This window comes from Pomacea canaliculata, linkage group LG6 (assembly GCF_003073045.1).
Source record: "Pomacea canaliculata isolate SZHN2017 linkage group LG6, ASM307304v1, whole genome shotgun sequence".
Lineage (NCBI taxonomy): Eukaryota > Metazoa > Mollusca > Gastropoda > Architaenioglossa > Ampullariidae > Pomacea > Pomacea canaliculata.
In genome coordinates this window covers 7,879,923-7,907,625 of record NC_037595.1, presented here as the reverse complement: position 1 = coordinate 7,907,625, position 27,703 = coordinate 7,879,923, and the positions used below count along the sequence as shown (strand labels likewise).

At 41.9% G+C, this 27,703-nt stretch overlaps 1 protein-coding gene across 1 annotated transcript; it reads right to left on the bottom strand.

The window, feature by feature from the left end:
* Positions 1-709: 709 nt before the first annotated feature.
* Positions 710-24,852, bottom strand: LOC112567188. Its single transcript, XM_025243787.1, has 3 exons — positions 23,891-24,852; positions 5,050-5,302; positions 710-2,898 (listed from the first exon to the last, which is right to left on the bottom strand). Exons 1-3 carry the CDS (start codon positions 24,334-24,336, stop codon positions 2,284-2,286), a joined length of 1,314 nt encoding a protein of 437 aa, XP_025099572.1. The 5' UTR covers positions 24,337-24,852; the 3' UTR covers positions 710-2,283.
* Positions 24,853-27,703: the final 2,851 nt, after the last annotated feature.

The following is a 27,703-nucleotide window of genomic DNA, read 5'->3' as shown; positions in this document are numbered from 1 at the left end:
TCTTTCAGGAGTATTGTTATTATCACCGATACTAACGGTGACAATTAGTACATTTGACATGTAATTTGAATTTTTGACACCTGTAATAATTATTTAAGTTGTATAATTCATATCGGTAATTAGTATATTTGACATCAATAAGTGATATATTTGACATCTATAATTAATCTATTTGACAATTTTTATTTCTTTCCCAAATTAAGTCAGTTCGCGTTCAACTCCTGCAACAAACCAACAATCAATTTGATTGCAGGTGTGAATGCCCAGACACCTGGAGATAACGTTTATAGCTGTCTGCGCATGCGCAGAGCATTCTTTCAATCACGCACGTCAAATAAAGAATGCAGCAAAATACAACAAGTGTTCCTGCAGGCAACACAAGGTCTGTATTCACAACCTTTGACCTGCAACCTATAGAAAACACTTGACATCCGGGTACACGGCGCAGTACCCGTCAAGCGGAGAGGAAGCGTGTGGATGCTCTCCCGTGCTTGGAGGAAGAAGCAAGATGCTGGAGAAGTCGATTTCCTGAACTTCCAAAATATCGACAGCTTCGTGCCGAGCAGTTCTAGCGCCACCTGCATGCTTAGCATCGGTAGCCTCTCAGGAAGAGGAAAGAACCGCGGATGTGGGTGGGGGAGGTGATGGTGGGAAGGGGGAAAGGGAAGGAGGGGGGATATTGAGGAACGTTGGACATGTATGAACATGTGTGAACATGTGTGAGCATGTGTGAACATTATGAACAGTGTGAACATTCGTCATGTTTTCAGCCTGGGATCGGTTCGACTGAACACTGCGGTAATCATTACCAATGAAGTTGATGTCAACAAAGTTCCTTCTCTTGTCGCTGCGGCTATTAATCCGCTGTTGTCAGATAGTCATTTTTACAAATTAAAATTCGCTTCTCGCTGATTATCTAATTTGCAATGAATTCGGTCATTATTTCGATGAGAATTTATCTGCAACACCATTCCCCTCTATATGTGTGGAAAAGATAGATAACAGAATTTTGTTTTTAACTATGTCAAAGGAAGAGAGAGACAAGTCGAAAGCTTAGGTGTAAATAGAATAAAAGATCTTCATCGTGTTCACAGTCCTTGAAAAAGAAAAAATGATAAGGAAATTGTATAAAGTGGGAAGAAAGTGCCCAATATAGTCGCCATAATTCCTCATACTCATCGCGTTCATATCTGTTGATAACAGGATCGAAATTATTGCTTGTGGTAATCTGTGTCGTCTGCCTGCTCGTACAAAATAAAAAATCTATAGCTATTACAAATATTTCTATGACTCGACAAAAGATCTTGGTACATGAGTGACCATTGTATTCTTAGAAGTTCACAAGTTTCAAAAAAGCTTTCATCACCTATCACTAGAGGTCTGAGAAAAATTCGTACAGAAAAAGCTTCTAGATTTTACTTTCTGAGTAGCTGAAAAGCCAGCTTCTACTTTTCCACCACCGTTTTCCTACCCACTCATCCAGCTTGGCCATGAACCAGTCCCAGAATCCTATATTGGTTGACCTCCCCATCCACTGTCACGCACAAGCTGTCCAACCCAATAAATTATACTTATCTCTGTTTTTACTGTGACAGAGACGAAACTGTCACTGACAAGTGGAACATTCAAACGGAAAATACACATCAACAATTGTTACAATGGTCAGTTCTGCACGGAACTGTTAAACAAGAAAACAAAAAATAATAGAACACACAACAGTGGCAGGCGCTTGAACTCATTTGTTGTTTTTTTTTGTTTACTAAGCGTCAGCAATGGCGCCCATGAAGAAGTCCAGTCTCGTTCAGTGCGCATGACAAGTGACGTAAGCTGTGCGCCATGACAGGTGTGCGTTATTGAACGCCCAATCAGTGATGTAGTAATGCCAATTTCCATCACGTGACCTTTCGTGATTAACAGTTTTCAGTGTTAGTACGGTTCATATGCTGTGGAAGGTGCAGTTGCCCCTCCCTCCACACACACTCCCCCCACAAAACAGTTACTTTGCTCATCTTCATAGCATTATCAAACAAAAACACACAAGACGAAAAAATCACCTTTAATACATAAATGGAACCCTCGTTTTCTCGTGTTTTCATATATATATTTTGATTATAGGAAACTCTCGACTTGAGTCACTTTTCTTCTGAACAAAAATCTTCAGACGTTACAGAGCGTCCTTGTCATGAGTCAATGGCGACTTGGAAGTCTCAGACATTGAGACCACGAACAGAAGTGTGGTGGGTATGATCAAACTATCCGGCTGACCTTCCTGGGTCAAGGTCTTCAAACGGTCGTGACGGAAGGTCGGGGCCTGGCAGGTCGGCTTCGCCGGACGCACGCCTTGCACATGTGTATCACGGCGCGGCGGAAGTTGCGCAGCATCGAGGCGTACAGGAACACCTTGTAGACGCCATTGAAGAGCACTACCTGCTCGAAAACACGCATGAGTTGCTGTTCGTAAGGGGTCAAAGGGAAACCTCCTTCCGTTTGCGGCCCGAAGTCGGCTCGAGCACGCAGGCAGGCCGAAGGCAGGGTCAAGGCCATGAAGATGACCCCGGCGATGATGCAGACCAGCGTGGAGCTTGTCTTCTCGCTGGACAGGTCGAGATTGCGAGCAGCCCGCACCCGCTCGCTTTCCTGTTCGGAGGGACCGTTCTCCCTGGGGCCGTTGAAGGCCGTCGTCTGGCCGTTCTCCAGCGGTGGGCAGTACTTGGCCGACGACCGATGAGATGACCCGCCTCCCCCGCTCCCCCCACCTTTAGGTCGGAGGGACAGTCTGGTGGAGGAGGTGGAAGAGGTGCGGCGGGATCTTCTCTCCAGGGTCCGAGTGATGACTTTGTAAATGAGAGCCACGTCCATGCCCAGCATGATCAGCATCGGCAGGAAGAGCGCCAGGACCTGCAGAGGACAGGACAACACGTCACGTGATCAGAACGTCACTTGACAGTTGAATAAACGCACATAGACATTATTAGTCAATGTATTTTAACATTTAATGGATTTTATGTTCATGAAAACCTTTAATATTATTGAGATAAGTTCTTTTGCTTTTATCCAGCTGAATCCTACTTGAATGGATGATGACCATCATCATCAACAACCCAATCATCATCAGCAGCATCACCAACCATTGCACCATCATGGTTGCAGCATCTCTCTGTAATTCTGACACTGAAAATACTCTCTTCCATGATCCAGAACATTGCAGATTCATACAGCCAAACATTTTATACCCGGCGGACTATGCAGAAAGAGAGAAGAAAAAAACTGAAGACACGGAACAGGACGGGGGTCTGTTGTAGGTGGCGCTGCGAAGTCACGCGAAAGTAATTTGCTACATGGATGAGAACCGTGCTCCGTTACGGCAGGGCGGAAAATGAAGTTGGGTGCAGGTTTTCCTGTAGGAATTTTCTGGAAAGATGTGATGACATGACAGGGAGTCGTAAAGCAAATGAAAATGACCGAACATTTTTGGGAAGTCTGCCTCGCAGATTGAGGTGTCTGCGTCATGCTTTTATGGCTTCCTTTTTTTCTGCTCTTCTCATTCGCTGTCCATCTACATGCCTCATCCTTTCTCTCCCTCTTCACAGCTGCCCCGGGGTGAGCATGCTTCACAGCATCCACTCCTATTACTAAAAGCCCCATAGTTCCGGAAAGAACCTGCGGTCAAAAGTTGTAAATCCATAAATAGTTCTGTAATACAGCTCCGTGCTCTATCCATCTCCCTGAGTTTTGAACTCTCTGGAACTGGGTTTGTGATAGACTGTAATTCAGAAAGCATTGCCAAAGTGCTTGTTAGAATACACCAAACATGAAGGTAGATGATTCGTCGACTGAAATATGTTCTTTAACAATCTCTTAGGTCGCCAGAAGAGTATCTTTGCTTCATTTCAACAAAAATATAATTTTCTGTATTTCAGACTTCAAAAATATTGGTTTTGGACAAGAAAATCGCAGTCTTTCATGTGCCGCGCGAAACTGCGATTTATAAAAAAATGTTGGTACTGTACAAAGAAAACTGAGCTCGCAGTCATTTGAGCTTTTAGCTACATATGTATCAGGTTGTATCAAAGTCTGTATCTTCTCAATTATGAAAAAAATGTACTTTAGAGAGCTTCTCGAGAACGGAAGGGGGTTCTATCTATCTACTCTCCTGTCTTTTCATTCTATTTTTGTTTCCAAGAGACCGACACATAATCTATCTTAAAACCTTTTTATTACTAAATTTCGTGGACATGATTTCTCAATTAATCGACCAGGTTTATGCGCAGTTTCCTTATTTCCAGTCCTTGCTCATCCACATTTTTTTTTTTTTTTCAGGGAGCTAATGGTTCTTTAAGAAAGCCAGATCGTCTCTCTGATAGTGATAGCTCTTTCTTTGATAGCTAATTAAAGCTTCCTCCCATCCGAGTGCCGCCAGCAAAACTTCTCTGGCTTCTCCTCCGGGGACCAGTGTACAGAAGGTCACTCTGGTTCATTGTGAGAGCAAGTCTCTCGATTTCATCTCACTTTCGTGTTGCTTCTTTCTTCGTCGCTCGCCTCCATACCTTGCATGCACTGTTACAATAGAAGAAAGAAAGTAAGCTCGTCTTCGTCTGAGCTTCTAGATCCTTCTTAAGACCACCCTTGCATGTATCTCCTTTGCACATGTCTTCTTTTTCGGTATATCAAATCCATCCTATTTGTATCTAGTCTTCTTCGTTGCATGCCTTAATCTTTTCCTTGGAAGTCTTGAGTCCTTTCCTTTCTTCTCTTAGTTTCTATCTTTGATGAATAAATCTTCTGTGACATCTCTTAAGTCTTTCTTTGCATGTCCTTAGTCTTTCCTTTCATGTCTCAAGTCCTTCCTTACACGAATAAATTCCTCCACACATTAATATTTCGAGTAAGAGGATCTTTGTTTTCTTTGTCACAATGTTTAGCTGAGACCTGTTGAATTGATGCAGTTCTCTAGTTCAGGTGATGTCAGGACCTGCTGGTCCTCCATTAGATAGGGTTCAACAAGGAGGCTAAACATAAACACAAACTCACGACAAGTGGGTCACTCACCAGCTCCACCTTCCGAAGTCTGGACATGTGGGGGATGCTTTCTGTCATCGGCCTGCAGGTCATGATACCTAAGAACGGGGTGACCACGTGACTCCAGACGTAGTGCAAAAAGGCAACGAGGGAGAAGATGAAGACAGTTAAGATGATGCACTTGGTGCGGAACACCGTGCACCACCGCTTGGTGCCTGGTCGTCCAAAGTGGATGAGCAGCCTTTCAAAGTGAGCGGACAGCAAGTACCAGACGATCAGAAACCTGCAACAGGGATGTCACAGTGTGACAATACATTTTTATGAAAGTATTTTGTGTGAAAATATTTAGTTTGTGCCAATTGTTCATGATTAGAGGAGAGTGAGATTGGATTTATCGCATGGACCTGTGTGTGTACTCACTCCCTCACCTATTCACTCACTCACCCACCCACTCACCCACTCCCTCACTCAACAATGTGATAAACAAGTAAATGCAAATACAGACACAAACATGTAAAGCAAACACGCACAAAGGTAGAGAACAACAAAACCAAAATCTCAGAAAATATTGAAGGCCCTGGTCCATGGTCTAAAGCAGACTCAAAGAATTACAATAATCCGACATTGCGACTTTTCACATGGCCCAACCACTTGTCCCGAGCCTGTCAGGTCCCGATGACCGAGAGTGGCCGCCCCTGACAAAGCCTGGCGGAGAATCGATCCCTCGCGCTTCGAGTCAGTCGGTACTCGGGTGGCTCAAGCGGCCTTTGCCGAGGGCTGTAACCTTAATGGAATCGGCGTGACGGGAAAGTCGCGAGCAAACAGAACAGAAAGCTATTGTAGACAGTCAGCCAGCCGCCAATGTTTAAACCCTTGTCCGAGTACAGCGCTGGCGACTGGCCGTGATGTAGCTTCCGGTGGTGCTGCCAAGGGACGCAACTGCAGGTTAAGAATAGCAGCGCAAATCCTGTCAAAATAGAAGAATAAACAAACGAGACAGTCGCTTCGTTCCAACTCCTCCACCTGCTGCTGATGACGGCTAACACTCGTGATGACTACAGTCACATTTGCAATATAATCTAACATTAAATGAAGCAGCAGATTCAGTAACTGACAATAAATAATTGTATGTCATCCATTTACTCTTTTAAGTTACTGTGAACAATATCTCACAATTCTCTTTCGTCTTTCGGGTGTTTTCTTTCTATCATTCATTCATCTTTTTCTTTCCTAGTTTTCTGTCTTGTTTCCTTTCCGTCCTTCGTTTTTTATTCTTCTTTGTTCAGTTCACACAAACGGTTTCCTTTTGGCATAAAGAGAAATTATTAGACTATCAAACAATTCATGTATTGTAACCTACTGTAAGAAAGACAGGACAAGAAAGACCAAGACGGTGAAAGCTTTGAATCAAGTTAAAAATAAAATAATTAGGAATAATTACTGGCCGAGAGCCATAAACCTCCTTGACATTTTCCAAATAATCAGTGCAATGTTTATGTTTTTGCTATTTTATTAAAGCAGTGCAAACTCATTAGCAGGACGAGGACCCCACACCCCTTCCCCCTCATGGCTTTGATGTAAGAAGCTCGCACACCTTTGGGAAAAACACCTTCCGGGCTGTTTGCACTGTTATCATGTAAATGGAGTTTTCTGTAACTTTTGATGTTTTTGTTAAAGGTAAGAGGTCCCAGATCATCAAAGACTTGGTTGACCCCTGTGGAATCTTCAAAAGTTCATTCCCGTGTTTCTCTCTCTTCCTCTGTCCTTCCTCTCTCTTTCTTTGTTGGTTGTTTGGTGGTGTGGCAAAGCTTCACTTCTAGAAAACAGCGTTGTTATTTTATTTTATTTTTATTTTTATTTTGCTTTTGCTTTTTGCTGATGTTTCTTAAGGTGTTCTTATTTTTTTACTGCTTCTTTTTCTCTTTTAATAAGTTGGCTTTACTTCCTTAATTTTGATTCATTTTTAGTTCCGCTGTATCTACTACCTCTCAATTATATTTTTACTGGCAGCAGAACTGCGTGATATGTGGCTGACGATAGAGAGAGGACAACAGGAGATGAAGTGACTCAAGATACACTGACAACAGAACTGTGAAGACTGTGTAGAACAGAGACAGAAAAAGTAGAGAGAAGATGACAAATTACTTTTTACAGGCCAGGGAACTGTCAGATCTGTCTACAAGAGACATCAGAAAATCTGCCTTATGTCGACTTACTGTCAAACAGTTCCCTAAACCTGCCTGGCAGAAGTTCCACTTCAGGATGTCCTAGTGAAAGACCAACGGTTAATCCTATTTTCACTATCCTGAGGTGATGGGAACCAGGTACAGAGCTGGATCCAATACCTGCTGACATCGGCGGGCACAAAGCACTAAAGCTGTGTTTTGTCTGGATAAGCTATGCTTGTGCTTCATTGACAGAGCCATCATTGTCATTTAAGACTAACATTTTGACTTTCTTTTCCCTTTAAGTACACGCAATGTAGAAACTACTTCAGATGCATTACTGGTCTTTACAGCAGCAGGTGCTCTCTCCAGCATGGAGTCAGATGGTAATCAGAGTAGATATTTGAAGTCCTCAGTCCCTCTTGCCATGAGCTGATTAAATAATGGCTTCTAAATATGTGTAACCAGAGTGCAGTGGACCATTAATCCAACTGTTTTCACTCAACTCACGTCCTTGCCTGCCCTCCTCTCCTCCCTTAACTTCCACTGCCAACTGTCAATAGCCTCTGACATGTTGCCAAAACCTTTCTCCCAGAATTCATTGTTGCTTTCTACAGCTCTTAGAGCTTATGGAAGAGGACGTTGATATCAAGTGTCTAGATGGTCGCTTCCAGAGGGCATTCATAATTGTTGTTTATTTGGAGTAGATATGTAAACAATTTCTGCCGAGGAACAGTTTATCGACTGGTTGTTTTTGTTTTTTGTTTTTGTTTTGTTTTTTGTTGTTGTTGTTTTTTTTTGTTTAATTTTTTTTTTGTTTTGTTCAGTTTCTCTTCGAGTCTTCAGATATAAACAGGTTAATGTCTCTATCATTATAATGATACAGAAGTGCACGACACCTGTACCAGACCAGACAATGGCTGTAAACAAGCTGAAATCTGTAAGAGACTAGTAAAGACATATAAACATGTTGACAAAGATTATTCTAGGATTTATAAAGGGGTCGAAGAGCCTTTTCAATAGAAAAAAGGAACTCCTTCAAACAAAATGAGGGGTCCATCGAAACAAACAGTTTTACCGTTTTCATTAAATTTTCTATATATATATTTATATTTAAGTACAACAGAATACAGTCCAAAGTATTTTATTAATCACAAGACACTGAAGATTAATCATGTACAGATACTTTGTTTTTATTGCTGATAAATAATTCGTCTTCATGATTAGTCTCCACCTACAGTCTGAGGAGTATATCAAAATTCGCAAACCTATTAATCTTTGTGTCAGTGTCCTTGGTGCGAGTGTGTACACAGTCTCCGTCTGAACGATCAGTGCAAAGATGGAGACTTGTCCATTGCAATGTTCATCATTCTTCTACTTGTGTTGTCTACATAATCTTCTGCAGTTATTTTTTCCCACAACACCACAGCACCACTGAGATTGGTCAGCAAGTAATTTTCTGTAATGTTTGATTTTTATAAGAACAATTAATTTTAAGTGCGACCAGGAAGTTTGGTGAAAGTAGGAGAGGAGGGCATCTAGCTGATTCCTTCAATGAACTGCCTTACCTGCCTTCAATGAACGATAAGGATATTCCACTTGTTTTGTCCAAGCCCAGAGATCATGTGTGTGAGAGAGACTTGATGTATTTGTCTCTGTTTGTCTTTTTTTCATCCTTTCAACCCACGATCCACATTTCAATTCTGCACACAATGTCCCTGGTGCCCTCTAATACAAGATCACTTTCTGCTTCCAGTCCTTGTCGGCTTCTGATACCCGCTTTTCTGGATTTCTACATTTATTTCGGTCGTGAACGAAAACCCAAACAGTGTTGACACATTCGCATCGTTTTTGCCTCGCCAGCCTCCGATACTCTTGGAAAAATCCATTCAAATTATCTCCGCTGTGTGAACTTCCCCAATTTACTTCCTGAGGTTGGATTTGGGGCTGGTTACATGGATAACAAACGGTCGCTTTGAAAACTATCCAATCATTATTATCGACTCCAAATAATCGGCTTCAAGCAGGCGCGAAGAATACAGACAATTATTTTTGAAGTGCCGCCTATGGTAGTGGCTGTGCTGACTCTCAAACAAAATGTCCAGAGTCCACCAGGCCGGAACTTACAATACTATCTGCTGTTGACACCTTTAACAGACTCATGACAATGAATTCAAATATGTTGACACGTGACTTGTGTAACCGCATGCAATCGTGCTGATTATTGTAAGAGTTGATGGAGTTGACGAGAGAAACCATGCTGACAGAGAAAAAAACAACTATTGGGATAAACAAGCCTGTAAACAATCTGACATCTTTAAGAGGCTACTGGAGATGCATGCACACGTGTTGACTGGTGATTTGAGCGCATGTGTAAACATGTTGACATTCTCTTCATTCTTCACACCCGGCCCTTTGATCACCTCTAGATGTGAGTGTAAAGAAGACATCAACATTCCTCAAGCGCCGCAGACAGGGTCACAGACAGCCCTCGGTGTCATTCCGGACAGGACGCAGCCAGTCGATATGCAGTTCCCCGCTCACACCGGAAGTACTACTGCTGGCCATTGACTGGCGTCACATCCTTTGCCAAACGTCCGCAAGAACGAGGGATTATGGGAATTTATTTCCGGTCTGTCCTAGAGGAGACGATTTATGTCACAGTTAGCAGACATCAACCGTAACGGCCCCTCTGAAACTGAAAACAGTGCCGACTGGTGGTCCATAAAGCAACGCCGATTAAATAACTGCTGACTTATCACCTGACTTGTACAACCGAGGTGGGGTGGGGAGACGAGGCTGGGGGAGTTGGGGGGATGGGCGGCTACAAGTATATTATGATAGTGGTATTGAGATGGTTGGTTGGTTTGGTTTGGGTTGGTTGGTTGGTTTGGGTTCGTTTGGTTGGTTGGTTTGGGTTGGTTTGGTTGGTTGGTTGGTTTGCTTTGGGTTGGTTTGGTTGGTTGGTTTGGTTTGGTTTGGGTTGGGTTGGGTTGGGTTGGTTTGGGTTGGGTTGGGTTGGGTTGGTTTGGTGGAAGAGAGGTGGCGCAGCATGAAGACTTTGTCCTCAACACATCGATGATCAGATGTCCAAGACTCACATCTTCTCTCTGGACTTCTGTTCTTTTCTGCACGTGACACCTGTTTGCATGGCCGGCTGCTTAGCCGCGTTATATATAACCTTAGCTTCTGGTTAGGCTTGGAATATCAAATATTACCAATACCATTATTGTATTGTGTGTTTGTATGTGGGGTTTGCATGTCAGAATTTTCACGACAGCGTTTTTTTATCTGCCCTAACTCGATCATTATGATCAAAATTTCCGGAAGACAAACTCCATGTGGCCAACTTCGAGTGGTTTATCATGTATTGCATAGTCTCAGCAAGACAGCCACACCAGTCAGAACCAGTGAGGTCGGAGCCAGTGGCACTTTACCACCCAGCAAGAGATTTTATTTGGTAACCTGGCAACCACTGCTGACGTCACACGTTTTCCTAGACAGTTGTGATATCCCACCGAACTTTGCTTCCTCGTATTTCGGGTATCATCGACGTTTATTTTAGTGTAAGTTTCTCTCTTTTCCCCCTCAAGCTTAGCCTTGGAGGCAATAATAAATATTCCATTAGCCAGGCCAATTATATTTCTTTACTTCCCCATTACTTCTCTTTTCTCTCTGTCTTTCTGAAAGCAGATGTTTGTCTTCTCTCTCTTAATCTCTCTCTCTCTCTCTCGCACACACAGTACCACACATTCGCATGAGAAGAGAACATCCACATCAGGGCGAATACCGGTAGAAAGGAAAAACAAACAGAAAACGTGGCGATAATGGCTCTGACACACTAAGGAGAAACAAAAGAACAAATAAAGACCTCGCAACTGTTTCAGAAATAATTCATTGACATCAACAACTATTAATGATATAATATGAATGGAAATCTTTTTCCTTTTTTATTTTTTTTTTATTTTTTATTTTTTATTTTTTTTGCTTTGTAGATGGACAGATGCTAATATCAAAATCTTCTGTCTGTTTCTGTCTTAGTGGGGGAGTAAGGGGAAACCAACTGTTCCCGCAAATCGCCTGCCCGGGTCGGCAACAAAGCTGTCCCGGTGTCCAGTTAGCCTCCCTCCGGCCTGGTTTACTGCCTATCAAGTCACATGACTCTGTGTAAATTCTAGCTCCTTCCAACCAAACTCGTGATATGTGTCCCGACGACCGCGTCTCCTCGACGACCGGGGTGCGCATGTGGAAGGAAGGGGTGGGGTGGGAGGCGGGGAGGGTCTGGGGAGGAACCCGGTCTGCGAGGAACTAACTTCAGTACAAAGCCGTTGCTTGTTAGCATCACGCTGCTTTCCTCCTTCGATATGAAATGAGATTGTGTGCTTGTCCGCGTCACCGCAGCATGTCACTCGGTTGAGGCTCGGAGACGACATGGTGAGCTGCTGTGCGTCACACAAGCGTGCCGCAGACAGGTCAACGGGGGGGTTTTGCGCATGCGCAGGAAGGGTGGGAGCATCACTGTGAAATGCATGCGCTGTTTTCTGTACAAACAGCATCTCCACTCTTGGAAGGATGAGGGAAGCGAGCCCCGCGGGCTGGAACTTTCGTGGAATATTAAGGAGGGCTGATATTTTTTTCATAAAGTTGCACTTTACTGAATGACCTCTCAGCGTCGGCTTTCTTACATAGAAAAGAGTTCTTTCTTAGAAAAGTGTGTTCATGTCAATAAACTGCTACAGACTGTGAGCTACAATGCTTTCAACTACTAAAGATGTGTTTTAATTTACAATCCTTCCATTTCGAAACTGGTTCAGAAGGATTAACGATAATCGCTGATCCTAGTTTCGTTCTTACCTATGAAGAACCCTCTCTCCAAACCCAGCTTTCAATTCATCAACTCGTGAACTTGGTTCAGGAAGATGAAAAAAAAATGTCCATCATGCAATGAGCGCCTGCGGCAATGTGTAACAAGGGTAAAACTTTCACAATGAACGCACCAGCCACCAGCCTGGAGGAATTGGGGTGGAAAATCGCCATAGTGGTGTGTCTCGTCTTGCCAGATGACAAGTTTCATGAATGATGGAGAGAAAAAAAGTGTAGCTAGTGGTGTCGAAAAATCGTTACTCGTTTACCTGGGGTCGTAGTCATGAAGCAGTCACTATGTTAATTTACCTAAAGGTTAGCTAATGGTTTGTATTCAGTGGAGGGAAAGCAAGGACGGACTAAGAGGTTGGCTGATGGTCTAAAAGTCTCAGTCCACTGTCAGGTCCTGAGGTATGGCCACTACGGGCTCCCTGGGACAATAACTGAGATGAAACAAACCCAGGGATGGGGTTTGTATGTGGTTTGGGTTCATAACTTCTGCCCTTGGAGTTGTCAACTGTCTCAGAGGGCGCTTAGGATCTCAGATAGGAGGGTCTGGGGTTCGGTTTTCAATGTGGCGATCTTTTTAACGCGAATTGGCATTGGGTCTGCTTCACTAAGAATGTGGTGTGTGCAAAAATAAGACATTTTTAAAAAATATTTGTTTATTCCATCCAATCGCCTGAAAGAGCGACTGGACTCCACGTTTGAAAACACAGCTGTTCAAAAATTCAAAGTTGTGTCTGTTATTGTGTGGAGGTGTGAAGACTGTAGAAGAGAATGTTCACCACAAAACGATCCACAATGTTCTAGCAACACACTAACAATACCAATGTTCTAACAATACTATGTTCTGACACCTCATGTGCATGAAGTGAGATGATCACGTGATGATCACGTGATGATCACGTAAACACAGTGTTCTCACCACTCAATTGCATAATTCGACAACTGTTCCCCATGGAAAATCGTTTTTTGGAAGAGTATAAACGATTCCTTTTTTTCTTATCTCCGTTTCAAACATGTTTAATCGAACTCAATTCATAATTTTATTTTTTCTGGATAATCATTATCCAGAGTACGGAGAAATAACAAGTCGTGTGTCTAACTCCAGGCTTTGATCTCCTTCATTGCAATTCACGGCACAGAAAAAAAAACCGACATAATATTGCAAATAGAAATGAATACATCCACATACAGCTAATTTACGAAGATTTTATTCTAGCTTCTGAAAGTTCTACATCAATATTCCCTCCTAGCTAACTAGAAAGCCATTTCTTGTGTTGTTTATCCAGTTTCCCAGAATATCATAGGAAGTGTCAGGAGAAAGAACATCGGCACCAAAAATGTAAATAAAACTTTTAATCAAGACAATCTCGCATTTCGACATCTAGGTCTTCACATTCCAAGTGAAATCCTTCAACTGTTAATTAAATTTGAGTTTTAGGTAAATTTTTTTTCTTGTTTGCTGATAAGCATCTAGGTATCCGTTTTTCAGCACATTTCAAACCACCCGAAGTCCTAGCATCAAAAATATTTAAAACAGTTATTTTTAAATGTGTTTTATGGCAGACGGTTAAAGTATCAGCAATTTCTTGCATTCCACAGTTTTGCAGGCCGGTAAGCTTTTAAATTTCTTTACATTTATTCAACTTTTTTTCCTATTTGTAAAATGAACTCATTCCCTGAATGTACTGGATCTTTTTAAGCAAAGAACCTCTTCCTACGCATCATGCCAGTAGGTTTGTTTAAGAATTGTTTTAACTGTTTAAAGCACAGGTTCTAATCATGAACCTGACTGGGAAGTACAATGCGCCGGTACGAAAATAAATCTTTTTGGATAAACTAGCTTTTTTTGTGATGAGTGGAGGATTTTTTTCAAATGGTAGTGAACTCAGTCACACGATCTGTGCCCACCATGAAGCACGCACCACACTTCCCACTCAGCCCCTGGGCAACAAGGAGATGCTGGGTAGCAATGGCGCTGATGACAGACGAGCTTCTGCCAGGAGCAGATAAGTGGAGTCATTAATTCTTGGACAACATCGCCCGCCTCCTTGCATGGACACCAAGGTACAATAACCACCTCCTCTCCCACTTCTACAGACACAATTCGGAAGTCACTTTAGTGATTGCTTACATGGTAAGTGCGAGACTGATGTTTGAAAAAACAAGGTCACCGGTTCCTATATCCTGAACTTCCTTTAGACTCTGAACCCTAACTGGTTTACTGTGTCTAGAGCATTGCATGCTGAAAGCTCATTGGTATCCTTTCACTGTCTTAAATCTTCCTTGATACCTCAAGTAACTGTTCTAATTTAAAACAAAATCTGTTTAAACCTTTTAACCATCATTGGCGTATATATATATATGGAGGGAGGGCATTGCACAAATAATATGAACATATTGAGTAGATAATATTTCAACACCACAGGTAATAGCAATCTGAAATATTTATTTTCAATGGTTCGGGTGAGAGCACTTATCTCCTTACTGAAGTCTGGCTGACTGTTTCTCTCGCTAATGGCATTGGAAGCTTTTAAGATTTTGTGGTGGTGTATAGATGGGGATGGAATCGTGAGGCTTTCAAAGGGAATCCTTGTGTTGACTGGTTGGTTTTGTTTTGCTGGCCACACACACACAGGTTATTTTGGTACAAGCTTCAATGCCAGATTTTTGTGATAATGTTTACTAATAATTATAGAGGTCACATATTTGATGACACCACCACTGAGACTGACGGGAAGCGGAAAACAAAGACCATCCATCTGCACAAACACACCCAGGTTAAAATCCTTGATGAAGTTTATCTAACCATTGAAATCATGGCTGCCCGTTATACCACAATCCTGGCACTGTCAGTCCGACCTGAAATTACAATCATCCGTTGGTGCTAGCACCCGGAGAACTGTGATTAAAGAAGGGTATCGTCATAAAGTCCTCCGTGTCTTAACCGACCTCTGCTTTAAAAGTGAAATGATGGTGGAGGAGAGACTTAATGACTAGGCCTCAGCAAAGGAGATTATCAAACCTCGTTGGGTAAAGCTAAAAATGATAGCCCACGTATTACTGTGGGGTGGATGAAAAAAAGTGGAGAGATAATAAAGTCTTCCCTGGATATTACATTACTCCAAAAACTACAATTTTCAAGTCAGAAGGGGAGGATGATTCATGATTTTTAGATGGGGGACTAAAATTATTATAGAAGACAAGATACGGGTTGATAGATGAAGTCAGCATGAGTCAACTCCTTAGAATTTATCTAAATATCTTCAAAAATAGTTTTGTTTTAATCTTTCTCTCGCTCATTCTTCCTTTAAAACGACTTTTCTTGAAGCCACTCATATTCCTTTCGTCACATTTTTATTTCAGTAAAGGACTTTAAATAAAATTTTGGATCAATTCCATTGAAATACATTTTAAATTGCTTCAATCAGTTCCCTTTATTAAATCCCCGCTTCATAATTTCTGTCCCCATCTGCTTCGTGAAATCCTTCAAAGAATTTATCACTTCTTCTCTTCTTTGACTCATTTGCATCCCCTAGGTTCCCTTTTAACTCTTTCGTTTCACGTTTCATTTTTAAATCGTTCTAACTCGCTATTTTTTAACTACAATATTTTTCTTCAATTGTTAACTTTTAAAAAGTTCAGTCTGAACCTTGTGTACTGATCATGTCAGATGACTGGGAGCCAGAAATGTGAAGGTGGTGAAGACGCTTTTCGTCTGGAACCATTTTTAGCTTTGTTTTTCTGTAAACATCTCTCCCCCAGGGTGTTATCTTGTAAGGGTTTAAAAAGTTTGGGTTTTTTTTTTTTTTGCTTGATTATATATTCTGCTCAGATGGGCCCTGAATCTACAATCTCCGGTTGCATGCTGTAGGGAGGTATTTTCGTATTTTCCATATAACTGTGATGATTCTGTTTAGTTTTGGGAACACGAAAAAAAATGAAATAATATTTTTGCAGGATGTTTCAGATCTTCGTGGAAGACTGCGTTTGCAAGAGAAACAATGGAAGCAACTACAGTCAGAAAGATGGTTCACAAACAGATGGGAATGAATTGCATCGCCAATGACTTTTACTTCATTTGCTTTGAGTAATGGGATGATTTTTTTTTTGTCTTAAAGTGTCATTATATCTTTGCCATGCCCATGTTATGTGTTTCCCAAAGTATCTTAACTGATGTCTTTAAAAATATAAATATTTCGAAAAAAAAACATGCGGGATAATCAGTCTTTGTTTAAATCTTGAAGTCTTTCATTAAGACTTTTAGTGAGTTAGTCTTTTGACATTTCAGTCAGTCATTTAGTTTTTCATTCAGTTCTTCACTACATCAGTTAGTCATTTAATCATTCCATCGGCCAGCCAGTCTGTCTGGAAGCTTGTCTGCCATCCTAGTCCCTCCATCGACTCCAAGACCTAGTTCACTGTGCACTTCTGTCAGAAGATGCTTTGTCCTCCAAAGACAGCTTGGTCTATTTCAGGATTTGACTGTAAATTATATATCAAGCTTCAACATATCTGTATTGATCATTCTTTTTTTCCTTTCAGTCTGATGGGCTCGCTTTCGATGAATATATCCCTCCTCTTGAGTTTCCTCTATTGGTAATAAAGTGATCTTATCCTTCTGCCTTTCCAGACGCTCGTCTTGTTCTAACAGAAAGGATGCGGTTGCCGTGCACACCCTATACCTCATGGCATTGTTATATGCACACAGAAAACAAGATTTTCAGCCGCCACCCTCTTTCGATTTTTCGATACTTGCAGTGTCAGGAATGTCGGGTGACTGCTAGAGAGGGTAGCAGACACTAATTGGGGCTGGGTGGAGGAAGAAGGGTTCTTTTCCACCGACATCGTGTCTTAAGTTCTTCAAATCCTGGCTTTTATTTAGGATTTCTGTATTGTTCTTCGTGGTAGTTTGGACATTGTTGTCTCATCAATGGATCTTAACTGAAAATGGCAACTCATCATTAGGCCAGGTGGGGTTTAGTCGGAGTACTACTTTTATATGATAGACAAAGAATACAAAGACCCTTGGTTGATTTGTACACCGTCGTGTCTTGCTTCTTGCTCCTGGAGCAGACAAAGAGAGAAACCAAATAACTCAGCAAAAATATAAAAATGGGTATACAGTTCAATGCCTTGTAAGTGATTCTCCTTTTTAAAAAAAATACATAAGTGACTGGCATTGTCTGTGTCCAACTGACCTACAATAGGATTTCTGTAAAAGGGAGCTCAGACTGGCAGTACTCCGACATTTCTTAATCTGTCTGACCACTCACAGCAGGTTCCTGGTATCCAAGATGTTGGCTCCTTTCCCTCGACAGACTGGCATTGGATAAAGATTAGATCGTCTAACTGGCCATGCCAAATGGCCATTATAATACCATTGACCAATCTTTCTCTCCTTTATCCACCACAGACGTCGTTCCCCCTTTTCCCCTTCTTCTCTTCAGGAGGTTGAGATGGTCCGAGTGTTTTAGTGTCCTTCCGGAGTCTTCTCGCCACTCGGTGAGAACTCAGTCCTGTCTTTAAAATCTTCTCACTTTTCCTTTGACCATTATCTTCGGAAGTGAAGTCGCCGCACTGTTCGTCTCTGGATTATGGTCTTTCTATCATATGGTCTGCACACAGAGAATTAGCCGGTGTCTGGCGGACACTCTATAGTGCCCCACTTCCTCCTCACCGACGACAGTCTATGATTTAGCTGGCGGAACAAAGGGGAAGTTACTCTGACATAAGCTCTTCTCTCTCTTGCCACCATGACCAAGCATTATCGATGAGTGTCTTTAGGAATTCCATGGACTTTTTTTCACTCCAGCAGTCTTCGGGAAGAAATTGTCTTTAGTATTTCTCACTTTCTTCTTTCTTTCTCTCTCTCTCTCTTTCTTTCTCTCTGAATAAGCTGTTAAATGTCAGTCCTAAACCTCCAGATGACATGATCTATGATGATACTGATAGACATTTCCTACCGTTGTATGTCTGAGATGATGGTTACAGTTAGTAACTAGATTCCAGCAGACTGCCAGATGGAAACATGCAGAAACCTTTGTACATCTTTTCAACAATTATTTATATTTTATGGTTTTATGTTACTATATTGTATACTTCTCCATGACACACTTATTCGTTACTTGCCTTCTATATGGAGAAAGTCTAAATGTGAAAAAAATACTATATCTCTTTCTCCTCCTCGGATCGCTATCTGTCTGTCTTCCTCTAACACACCCACCTACTTCTATATCTGTATATCTGAATTTTCCATTGGTCAAACAGACTAATTTGAAATAAAAAAATAAGTGAAAATGTTCTAAAATAAACTTATAGCTGATGATACATTAAGTCGTCAAGGCCATTATTCTGATCTGAAATTTAAAAAAAAAACATTTTCGTGCCAGTGCTTTCTACAAATAGAAAATGTTTTTCATTAATTTCATCATCATTTCCCAAAGGTCCACGTAAAACTACCTCACGGCTGCTTAATACAAAATTTTAATTATATACATTTATTGACTGCCATTCCATTATTCGATTATTTTTAACTGGAGACAAGAATTAAATAAAAACTGTAATGAACTACGTGCTGATGATTATTGTATTGTTGCTGCCAGTCGGGATGCGAGTGAGTGTAATGAAGCAGCCTCCAGTGCACTAGGGTGTCGCTTCCCACCAGTCTCCTGTGCTAAAGTGATGTTAGTTTTGGCAGAATGAGTCTGGAGATGACCGCCCTCGTGTAGCATATCAATGAGATGCGGGAGGGAAAACAGAATTTTTGCCATCATTATCTTTGCTATTGTCATCATCAATGTGGCATTGCTGTCACCTCCATTATAAGAGCCAGCGATGGGGAGACAGAGATCCTGCGACATGGTTGCTAAAAGCTTCCAGAAACACGATTGGCAAATATCACCTGCATGTGTCTAAAACAGTTTAAACACTTGGCTGAGCGTCTCCATAATCAAGTTAATGTCCTCGGTGAACAGCGCTCATCAACATTCATTACCTCGTGATATCATCATCGACATCATCCAATGTTACACATAACTGTTGGTGCCCAGACAGACATGGTAATAACAATTGTTGTCATAACGTTGACTTTTTATCAGCTGACATCACTAAAGGTAGGCTCAAAGCGAGCTGACTTACACATATATAGCTCCTTACACTAACACGCATTCTCGAAAGATTCGATGCACGTACTGTGGATGCACACCGAATACATATAAGCCTTCTAATTAAATTAATATTAATTTTACACACACACACACACACACACACACACACACACACACACACACACACACATCTTCGGTGGACTGCGCGACCCCGTTGGCAAGGCCCAGGGGCACTCCTTTCTTTTTGGTGGAAGGATATCTCAGAAGACTGTTTGCGTGGACACTTACGAAAGAACGCTAATCCATCAGCAAGCCTCAAGGATTATCTGAACTTTGTGGTCCTGGCTGTTCTAGCTCCAAGCAATCCTGCAAATCCTGTGCCGTGTGTTAATAAGCGATCCTTTCCGGTCTGAACTTTATTCACAGAATTCTTACGAACAACACCGCTCCGAACCAAGATCGTCATAGGTCGCGAACTAGGTTCGGGTGGAGACTTGCCCACGTCGACAATCTAACACCTGCAGTAGGTTGCGATGATGAGGCCAGAGGATGTAGAAAGTTAATCTGATTAATAAGTAGATGACTGAAAATTGCAATTTCCTGTCTAGCTCGTTTCGAGTTGACACAGAGCTCTGTGTAGTTTTAAAATTAATTAACTACATTTATAGAAATTGTAAACCTAGTGCACTCATGTTATACAAAAAAAATGAACACTTTTAAGAATAGAGTGTATCCTTGCAAATATAATTCTCTATCTACACTTAGCACCTATTGACACCTTCTTCTCTCACTCTCTGTGATTCACTCTCTCTCCCACACACGAGATTTTGCATTCATGAACACGTGGACATAAAAAGATGACAGCCATCTTTCTTGTCTGCTTCTTATCTGCTGAAGATGTTAATAATCTGCATAAACTGACTAGGGCTGTCATCTGCTGGGGGGAGAATGATATTCAGCAAACTGAAAGACTGACAGACGGAAAAGACAGATAAGAAAACATTTAAAATACAGAAAGAGAAAAATAAGACTAAACGAATAAAAAGAATAGCAGAAAGAAAGATGGGGACTGATATGAGAGAGACATAAATCTTGCTAACATTCTACGGCCTCCATTACAATGTTTCAGCACAAAATCCTGTCGGAAATGAATTCATGCAAACAAACGTATCCTGAACATCAATCAGCAAATGGCTGACGCCTATACTCTTGGATTTATTTCTGCCTCTTGCTCAAAACTAGCATTAATAAACATTAATATTCGTGTTCTTTGTGCGGCTCCAGAGTTGTCCTTGCAGAGAGAGAGAGAAAAAAAAAGATCGGGAAAGAGAGAGACGAAGAAAAGGATGATTGCAGCACCGATGCCGACAGATAAGGAGGAATATAAAAGTTTTTAAAAACTTTTTCTGATGTAAAAGACGAATCAGGTTATATGGAATTTGTAGCAGAGACAAAGTATTTGGCTCAGTGCAGATACTATTTTCCCTTTCTTCCATTTTTGAGATACAGGTCTACAGACACCAGCACTCACAAAAAGAGGTTAGCCATGCAGACGTCATGGTTGTACATGTAGACATTGATGTTGTGGAGGTCGGATCCAGTGAGACAGCGGGGACCCTATGTGAACAGGTGTAGGTCACGAATTTAACGATTGGTCACAATTCTTTCTGTACATTGTGATGCTTGCAGTGGCTTATTGACAAAGTAGGGACACAGCCAAATTTTGGTAAATATTATCTTTGTTGAGCTTTACCGAAACATTAGAAACATTTTCAACCAATCGTTGCAATTCTGCAGTTAGAAAATGTTAGAAAGGCTGTGACATCACAGAACAGTTGGTGGCGAGTGGAGCGCGAAATGAATTTAAGGAAAAATCCAGTGAGTAAACATTTGACTCATCGCAGATCCCAGGGGAACACTCGATTCCAGAATCTTCAGGAACAGAGCAGAGAAAGACCGACTGGCACTATCTGTAATCATTTGTGAAGACCTTGATGGAAACCTAAAACAAGCAGCAGGAATGATAAAAACACAACTATGGGAAGCACAGCCTCATCGAATGCTTTGAAGGCTTCCAACACGTCCTTCAACTGTTCTCAGTTTTCTGACAGCACTTTAGAATGTGACAGAGCAATGGAAAGTGTAATGCTTCTTAGTCATGATGGATACTGACAAAGGTTTTGTTCAATTATTTTTTGCCAGAGATATAGAGTTACCACAGATTTGTTGCCATTCCATATATCAAAGTTAACAGTCCATCTGAATATAAAGACTTAAAGGCTTAACGATATAAAGATGGCTGGATGATGGGTCTTGTGCCTGGATGTATGAATAGTTTGCTAAGCCTTCCAGACATTGTTTCGTAGAGAAATATTTTTTTCACTATGATAATCTGCATTTAGGAAGTGTGATGAAGACTCGTGTCAACAGAACATCTCTCCATTCGCATGATTGTGCTAATTGCTTGGCATCAAAAGCCTTTTAATATTCTTTTACTCCCCACAAATATTTACTTGCCATTACTGGTGTCTCTGAGTAAGGTTTGCAAACATTTGAGATTGTTTGAATCGATGCACCTGAAGTGTCAATGCGTTTGATGTCATCTTCCAAATGTCATCAAGAAAAGCTTTCTGAACTTGATTCTCGTATGAGGTCGGTTATTAAAAGCAGAAAAAAATGTAGAGAAAGTGAAACATGATTTTCTGGGTCCCAATAAAAGTATTCAGTAAGATAATCTTAAACTGAGTATGCATTATTCAGTAAGGTTATTTTAACTGATTTTATTATAATGTCTACAATCTACTTCGGGACGACCATTCCGGTTTCCAAAAAATAAGATCTGCGCAACTTTGCTCATGGTGAAGCAGTCAGTTTAATGGAACACCTCACAATAATAGGTACGAAAAGGCATTCGACAACAATAAAGAAATACTGTGGACGCTTTGCTGACACCATGGGGTGTCAAAAAGCTAGCTAACATAATCAGAACTAATAAAGAGGGCAGACCTGCAAAAAGTCCATAGAGGAAAGGTCAGTGAAACATTTGCAACAAAACCAGGGTTAAAACAAGGCTGATTGCTGCTACCTTTACTACTCCTGGTAATAGGCCGGACCCTAAAAACATCCACAGCTCAGTAGGAAAATGAGATTCAGTGGACTTTGGATACAGAATAATGACCTGGATGATAACCTAGCACTACTCTCATACATACGTTCTCGACACAAGATAAGTGTTGTGCTCAGCACAAGATGGACTTTGCATGCTTAACGAGACTAAAAAACAAAAATGTCTTCACATGTCTGGGCAGCATCATAGACAAAAATAGTGGTACATACTTCAGATTCATAATTGTAAGAGCTGCATTCCTGAAGATAGCCATCCAGGACTATACAGAAAAATTACGATATCAAAAATGTGCAACACCAATATTGAATCCGTTTTATATAGTTGAGAGAGACCTGGCCGACATCTTCGCCAACTACTAAAATACTGTACACCTTCACTAACATAATACAAAGTACTACAGAACTACTGACTAAACAGCATTTACAGTGAACCCTCTGGGAAGGAGAAAGAGACAAACTAAAAGGCAAGAAAACTATCGGTTTATAACTGTAGGCGGCATCTCTGCTGCAGGAACATCTTTCAAGATGCGCGCGCCGAAACGGAAGCCGCTACATTTCCGGTAATTGAGCAACACTCGAGGGCGACAAGTGGCTGAGAGTGAGCTGTACTTACAGCAGAGCCATTGTCACCCTTGACATACTGTTGAATAGATGGACCAACATTCGGTTCTATTTTGAAAGTGCACTCCGTTGTTTGGGCGACCACAATGCTGCACACATCTGGTCACGTGGACGGCCGTTAATGCGTCTTCACAATGATCATTAATAGCCCTCGCCACTTCTGGATATTGAGACAGAATGACGGATAGACAAACCAAACGCCATGCACATATACATTCAGGTAGACGAAGATAACGAGTAAGTGTTGCATAGGCAACCGATTGTGCACAGGCGCACATACATTCATACACGTGTGCACGCAGACAGACAGGCAAACATACAGCAATACAAAGAGAGAGAGAGAGGAGGAGGACAGGATGAGGAAGGGGAGAAAGCAAGACTGGCAGAGATGCATTGTAATTATTATACAACGATCATTTATCTTCATATTTTTCAGTTTACTGTCTACAGGAAGAGTCTAAATAATCTCTGGAAACGTTTAAATTAGGCAGAAGAGTGAAGACAGTGATTAAAGATAAGTTTTGTGACACCCACAAAAAAGAACAAACAAAATCCACACCAATGGCAAAATAGAACACAGCTCATGCAAGTAGTAAAGAGGGAATACGATCAACAGACAAGGTCGGAGGTCTTTTAGAGGAAGAATAAAATGCACTTGAATGTAGGAAATTAAGTTTAAGACGCTTTTCTTTCCTCCCTTTATGACCAAAGCTTTTTTTTTTTTTTTGATTAAAGTATTCTAAATATTTCAAGAAGAATCCGCACTAATCTCGCCATTTACCCAGATAAACGGAAGCTGAAATGAAGAGATTAAACTCTACTGAAGCGAAACTATTTACCTGGGAAAACGTGAGCAAAAATGATAAACGGATTCCAACTAAAACAAGCAGAAGGGAAAATTTTATATCCCCCCCCCCCACAAGCAAATGTATTTGACGAAGCCAATCAAAAACATAAAAGTGAACAAAGAGAGTGGTTTACCTGGACATGAAGAGCGAGAAGGTAGTCACCTGACACACCCCGACTTTACCGTAGATGTTCCACCCGTTGACCGAGGTCCACAGCACGAGACTTGCCACCTCGTAGATGATTTCGGAGATGGCGAGGGCGGTCAGGTAGTGGCTGAGCGGTGTCTTCTTCAAGGGTGTCAACATGAAGACGCAGACAGCGACGGCATTGCCGACGATACCGAGGGTCAAGGCCACGGGCATGACCTTGTTCAAGAAGATGCGGACCGCCTGTAGGCTCTCCAAGCCAGCAGGCACGAGGAAGGGGGACACGCCACTGTGACCCACCTCGCGACCCCACCCCGTCCATCCGGTCGCGTTGGTCACGTTGGTCATCACCTCGGGGTACGTGGCCACGTCGGACGTCGTCATGAGGCTGGACCACGTCCAGTTGCCGGGGAAAGCCGTGACGTTGGCCATGTTCACTGCAGCTGCTCGAGGGGGAGTATCCGCTACACGTGTTGAGTTTTAACCGTCACGTAAATCAGTCAAGCGTGACGTCACACTACGTGACCTGTTTACCTAATCACCGAGGGTCCGGTCTTCCAAAGCGAGGTCTGTTGGACTTATTTGAACAATGTTTCTGCTTCGGGAAGAGGAGGGGATGGAGGATCTATTCCAGATGACAGTCCACACCACAGCATGAAGAAATCACACTCGGTCAACCACACACCTGGCTCGACTGTCTTGTGCCGCTGAACTGTGGTCCTATACTCTGGTCCTCCACTCTGGTCCTCTACTCTTGTCCTATACTCTGTAAAGCGTCCTGTCTAATTCTTGTTCATGTAGCCAGCAAGTGAAGTGACCAATGTCGCAATATCGACACTTTATCTCTCGTCGAGGCAAGGTCACCCACCTGTCTGTCTTCCTACATGTATTTTATACCCGTTTCTCAATAATAAAAAAAGTTCATATCTCCTATTTCATATCATTGTTTGACAGAGCCAGCTTTTTAGTTTAGTAACATATTGTCTTGTGCTCCCTGTTCACATGTCTACATATAGCTACGGGTTTTGTCGTATCTCAGTAGTACGAGCAAACACAGGAAGTGACGTAAGTATTAATGAGAACAAACAGTTTCCAGGTGACAGACATCTCCAGACATGACTTCAGTCCATTTTTTCAGGCAAGAGTGTTTCTACAGTTCCTAGATAGCCAGTGGTCAGTGTCCGAGAGAACTATAAATCTCAATTCCCCGAAGAATGTCTTGTGATCATCACACATTAAAACAACGATTACTCAACTCCTTCCAGCTCACTGGCGTATAAATATGTAAGAATTAAAGTTTTCTTTGAAATCATTCAAAAAATAACTCATAAAACTAATGAAATTTTCTGTGAAAGAGAAATTTACATAACTTTCCTTTAAAGGTAACCAAATATAACAGTTTTATGTCAACTTTTATAACACCTGTAACTTTTGTTACAAATTTAACAGTCGATACATGTAATTGTAGGATGATATTTATTATTTATTATTTTGACTCAAATATCTTCATTAAACTGATCGCAAACCTCTGCCCCAGAGAAAAAATATAGCCAGAAATGTTTATTCCTGATTTCCTACTTGACTGGTCAGAGCTCGACACTTTAGTGAAAGGAGTTAACACAAGCTGCTTTAAATCTCCTCAGGATGCTATATTTATAAAATGTCCGCCTTTCTCAACCAAAAAAAGTAATATTTCACCTCTGGCACGGTCTCCTGAGCCTCATAAATACTCAAGATTTGACGGTCGAAATGAAAAGATCGATGACAACTTCTTTCCTTTTTCACACAAGAAGGTGAGAGAAGGGCGAAGGTTCACTGAGAGGAATAAAGCCAGCGATTGTGAGGACAATCAAATCACTCCCATTCACAAGCTGCTTTGGTTCGTGCTTTTCACTTTTACACCTCCGGTGGTTATTTGGGCCTCGGTCTTCATGCAGCATGTCCCAAGGTTCCGAGGTCCAGACGAAGCAATCAGTGGAACACACATCTTCGCTTTACGAAGCAGAACGCCGGAAGGGATCGGTCGCAAATGAGGATTGATTTTTCACTCCCAGATTTTTCAGTCTTCGTGGAAGCTGGCAACTGCTCGGATGCGAGATGAGAGGAAGTGTCCTGCTGTAGGTTGCTGAGCCTGGCAGCCGCATCACATTGAGGATTCCGCGCGCAGTTCAACTGGGTGGCAACTTTTTGGTCGTGTCCATTGTTGCCAAGCTCGCGACTTCCTCCTGTATTTTTGTTGTTATAATTGGTGGTGTTATTGCTTGTGGCTGCTTTTCTGTTATTGTTAAACAACACCGGAGACTGAAATATTCCTAAAAGGTCTCATTTGAGATCAGAAAGTGTACAATATTTCCATTAAAGATAATCACGGTTTTGAGAAAGAAAAACAACTGTACTTTTGGAAGCGTCCAGAAGTATGTACCCTAAAAGTACGAGACGGTTACTGTCTGCAGACATCTTAATATGACATTCTAGACTCCGGCTTTGCTGGGGTACCCTGTTCAATCAGTACCCGATGTTGAAATACTGACGACTGATTACAAAACTCCTGCTAATACAAGTCCAGTGTGTTCCGGCATCAACAGTTAACGGCAACGAGAAGATGGACAAAGTTTTTAAAACAACTTCGGGAATGTTTTCAATGAAAATAACAATAACTCTTGCGTCTGTTGACCGATGGCACAGTTGCAGACTAATGAACTTGTCTGAGACTGCTGACTGCTGACTTCTGACTTCTCTAACTGCGGACTACTTCTCTGACGAGCATCTTTGCACAGCGTGAGGACCTGTCCTCTGTACTCCTGTTGGCAGGGCGGAGCTGTCCTCTACAAGTCATCGACTGGCGGCGCTGCGACAGATCCTACGATGATTGTAGTCGGGGTGTGCGGCGGCCTGTCATGTCGGGTAGACGTCAGCAGCAGCTGTTGCTGCAGCACTAACAGCCGGTGCAGTACACGGGGAGGGACATGGCGCCGTCACTACGAATGCTCCGAGCGCCACACGTGTCGAGGACTTTATACGCCCCGCGCGCGCGTGCGGAGGAGAAAGTGGCTTCCGTCCTACAAGCGGTTCCAGACTTGTCTACCTCAGCCCCCAGATGGTCAGATCTCTGGCTGGCTCGCTGTCCACACGGGCTGGCGTCAATGGCGCTGGCAGGTTTGCTTTGAGAGACGCGGGATGTGTCGAGAGGGGAGGGTGATGATAAACTAATTGGTGTTCTTGTGATATACTGTGGTGCTGGGGAAGGTCTCCATTTCTTTTCTTTTTTTTTATTATTCTTCACACACACACTCACAAACTAGCTTCAGTGTCATTACCATGGTGATATACTTGCACATAGCCTATGCCTGCTAATGACTGTTTTTCCAGTTTTTATAAGTTTTGTGTATAAAAACAAGTGTAATCCGTTCATGCCTGGGAGACACGCCTTCACTGTTTACTTTCCCTGTAAGACTGTTGTTAAAATTCGAGATTCAGCAATATTCTTCCCTTGGGAAAAGAGAAATTAATTTCTGCAGGTCCAAGAAAAACACAGCATAGAGTGCGGAATGGAATACAGGAATGATTCCAATGTCTTTCTGGGATGAACATCTACTGTCATAACAACTGCAGCTGTTTGTTCTATTTGTTATCAAAACATCCTGTCGATGATATTGACTTTCTGTTGTAAGAGATGTCCTCTTAGATGGAAAACCAATTTCGGAAAATGACACACTGGCTCTCTCTCTCTCTCCTCCCATCCTTCTCCCTGTAACACCAATTATTTAATTTCTGCCCATCTCGCAATATCCTTTATTCC

Coding starts and splice junctions, on each gene's coding strand:
- LOC112567188 (XM_025243787.1), bottom strand. CDS start 24,336: ATGGCCAACGTCACGGCTTTCCCCGGCAACTGGACGTGGTCCAGCCTC. Junction 5,303..23,890: donor TTCTCGCTCTTCATGTCCAG/GTAAACCACTCT, acceptor TCCCTGTTGCAG/GTTTCTGATCGTCTGGTACT. Junction 2,899..5,049: donor GACTTCGGAAGGTGGAGCTG/GTGAGTGACCCA, acceptor TGTCCTCTGCAG/GTCCTGGCGCTCTTCCTGCC.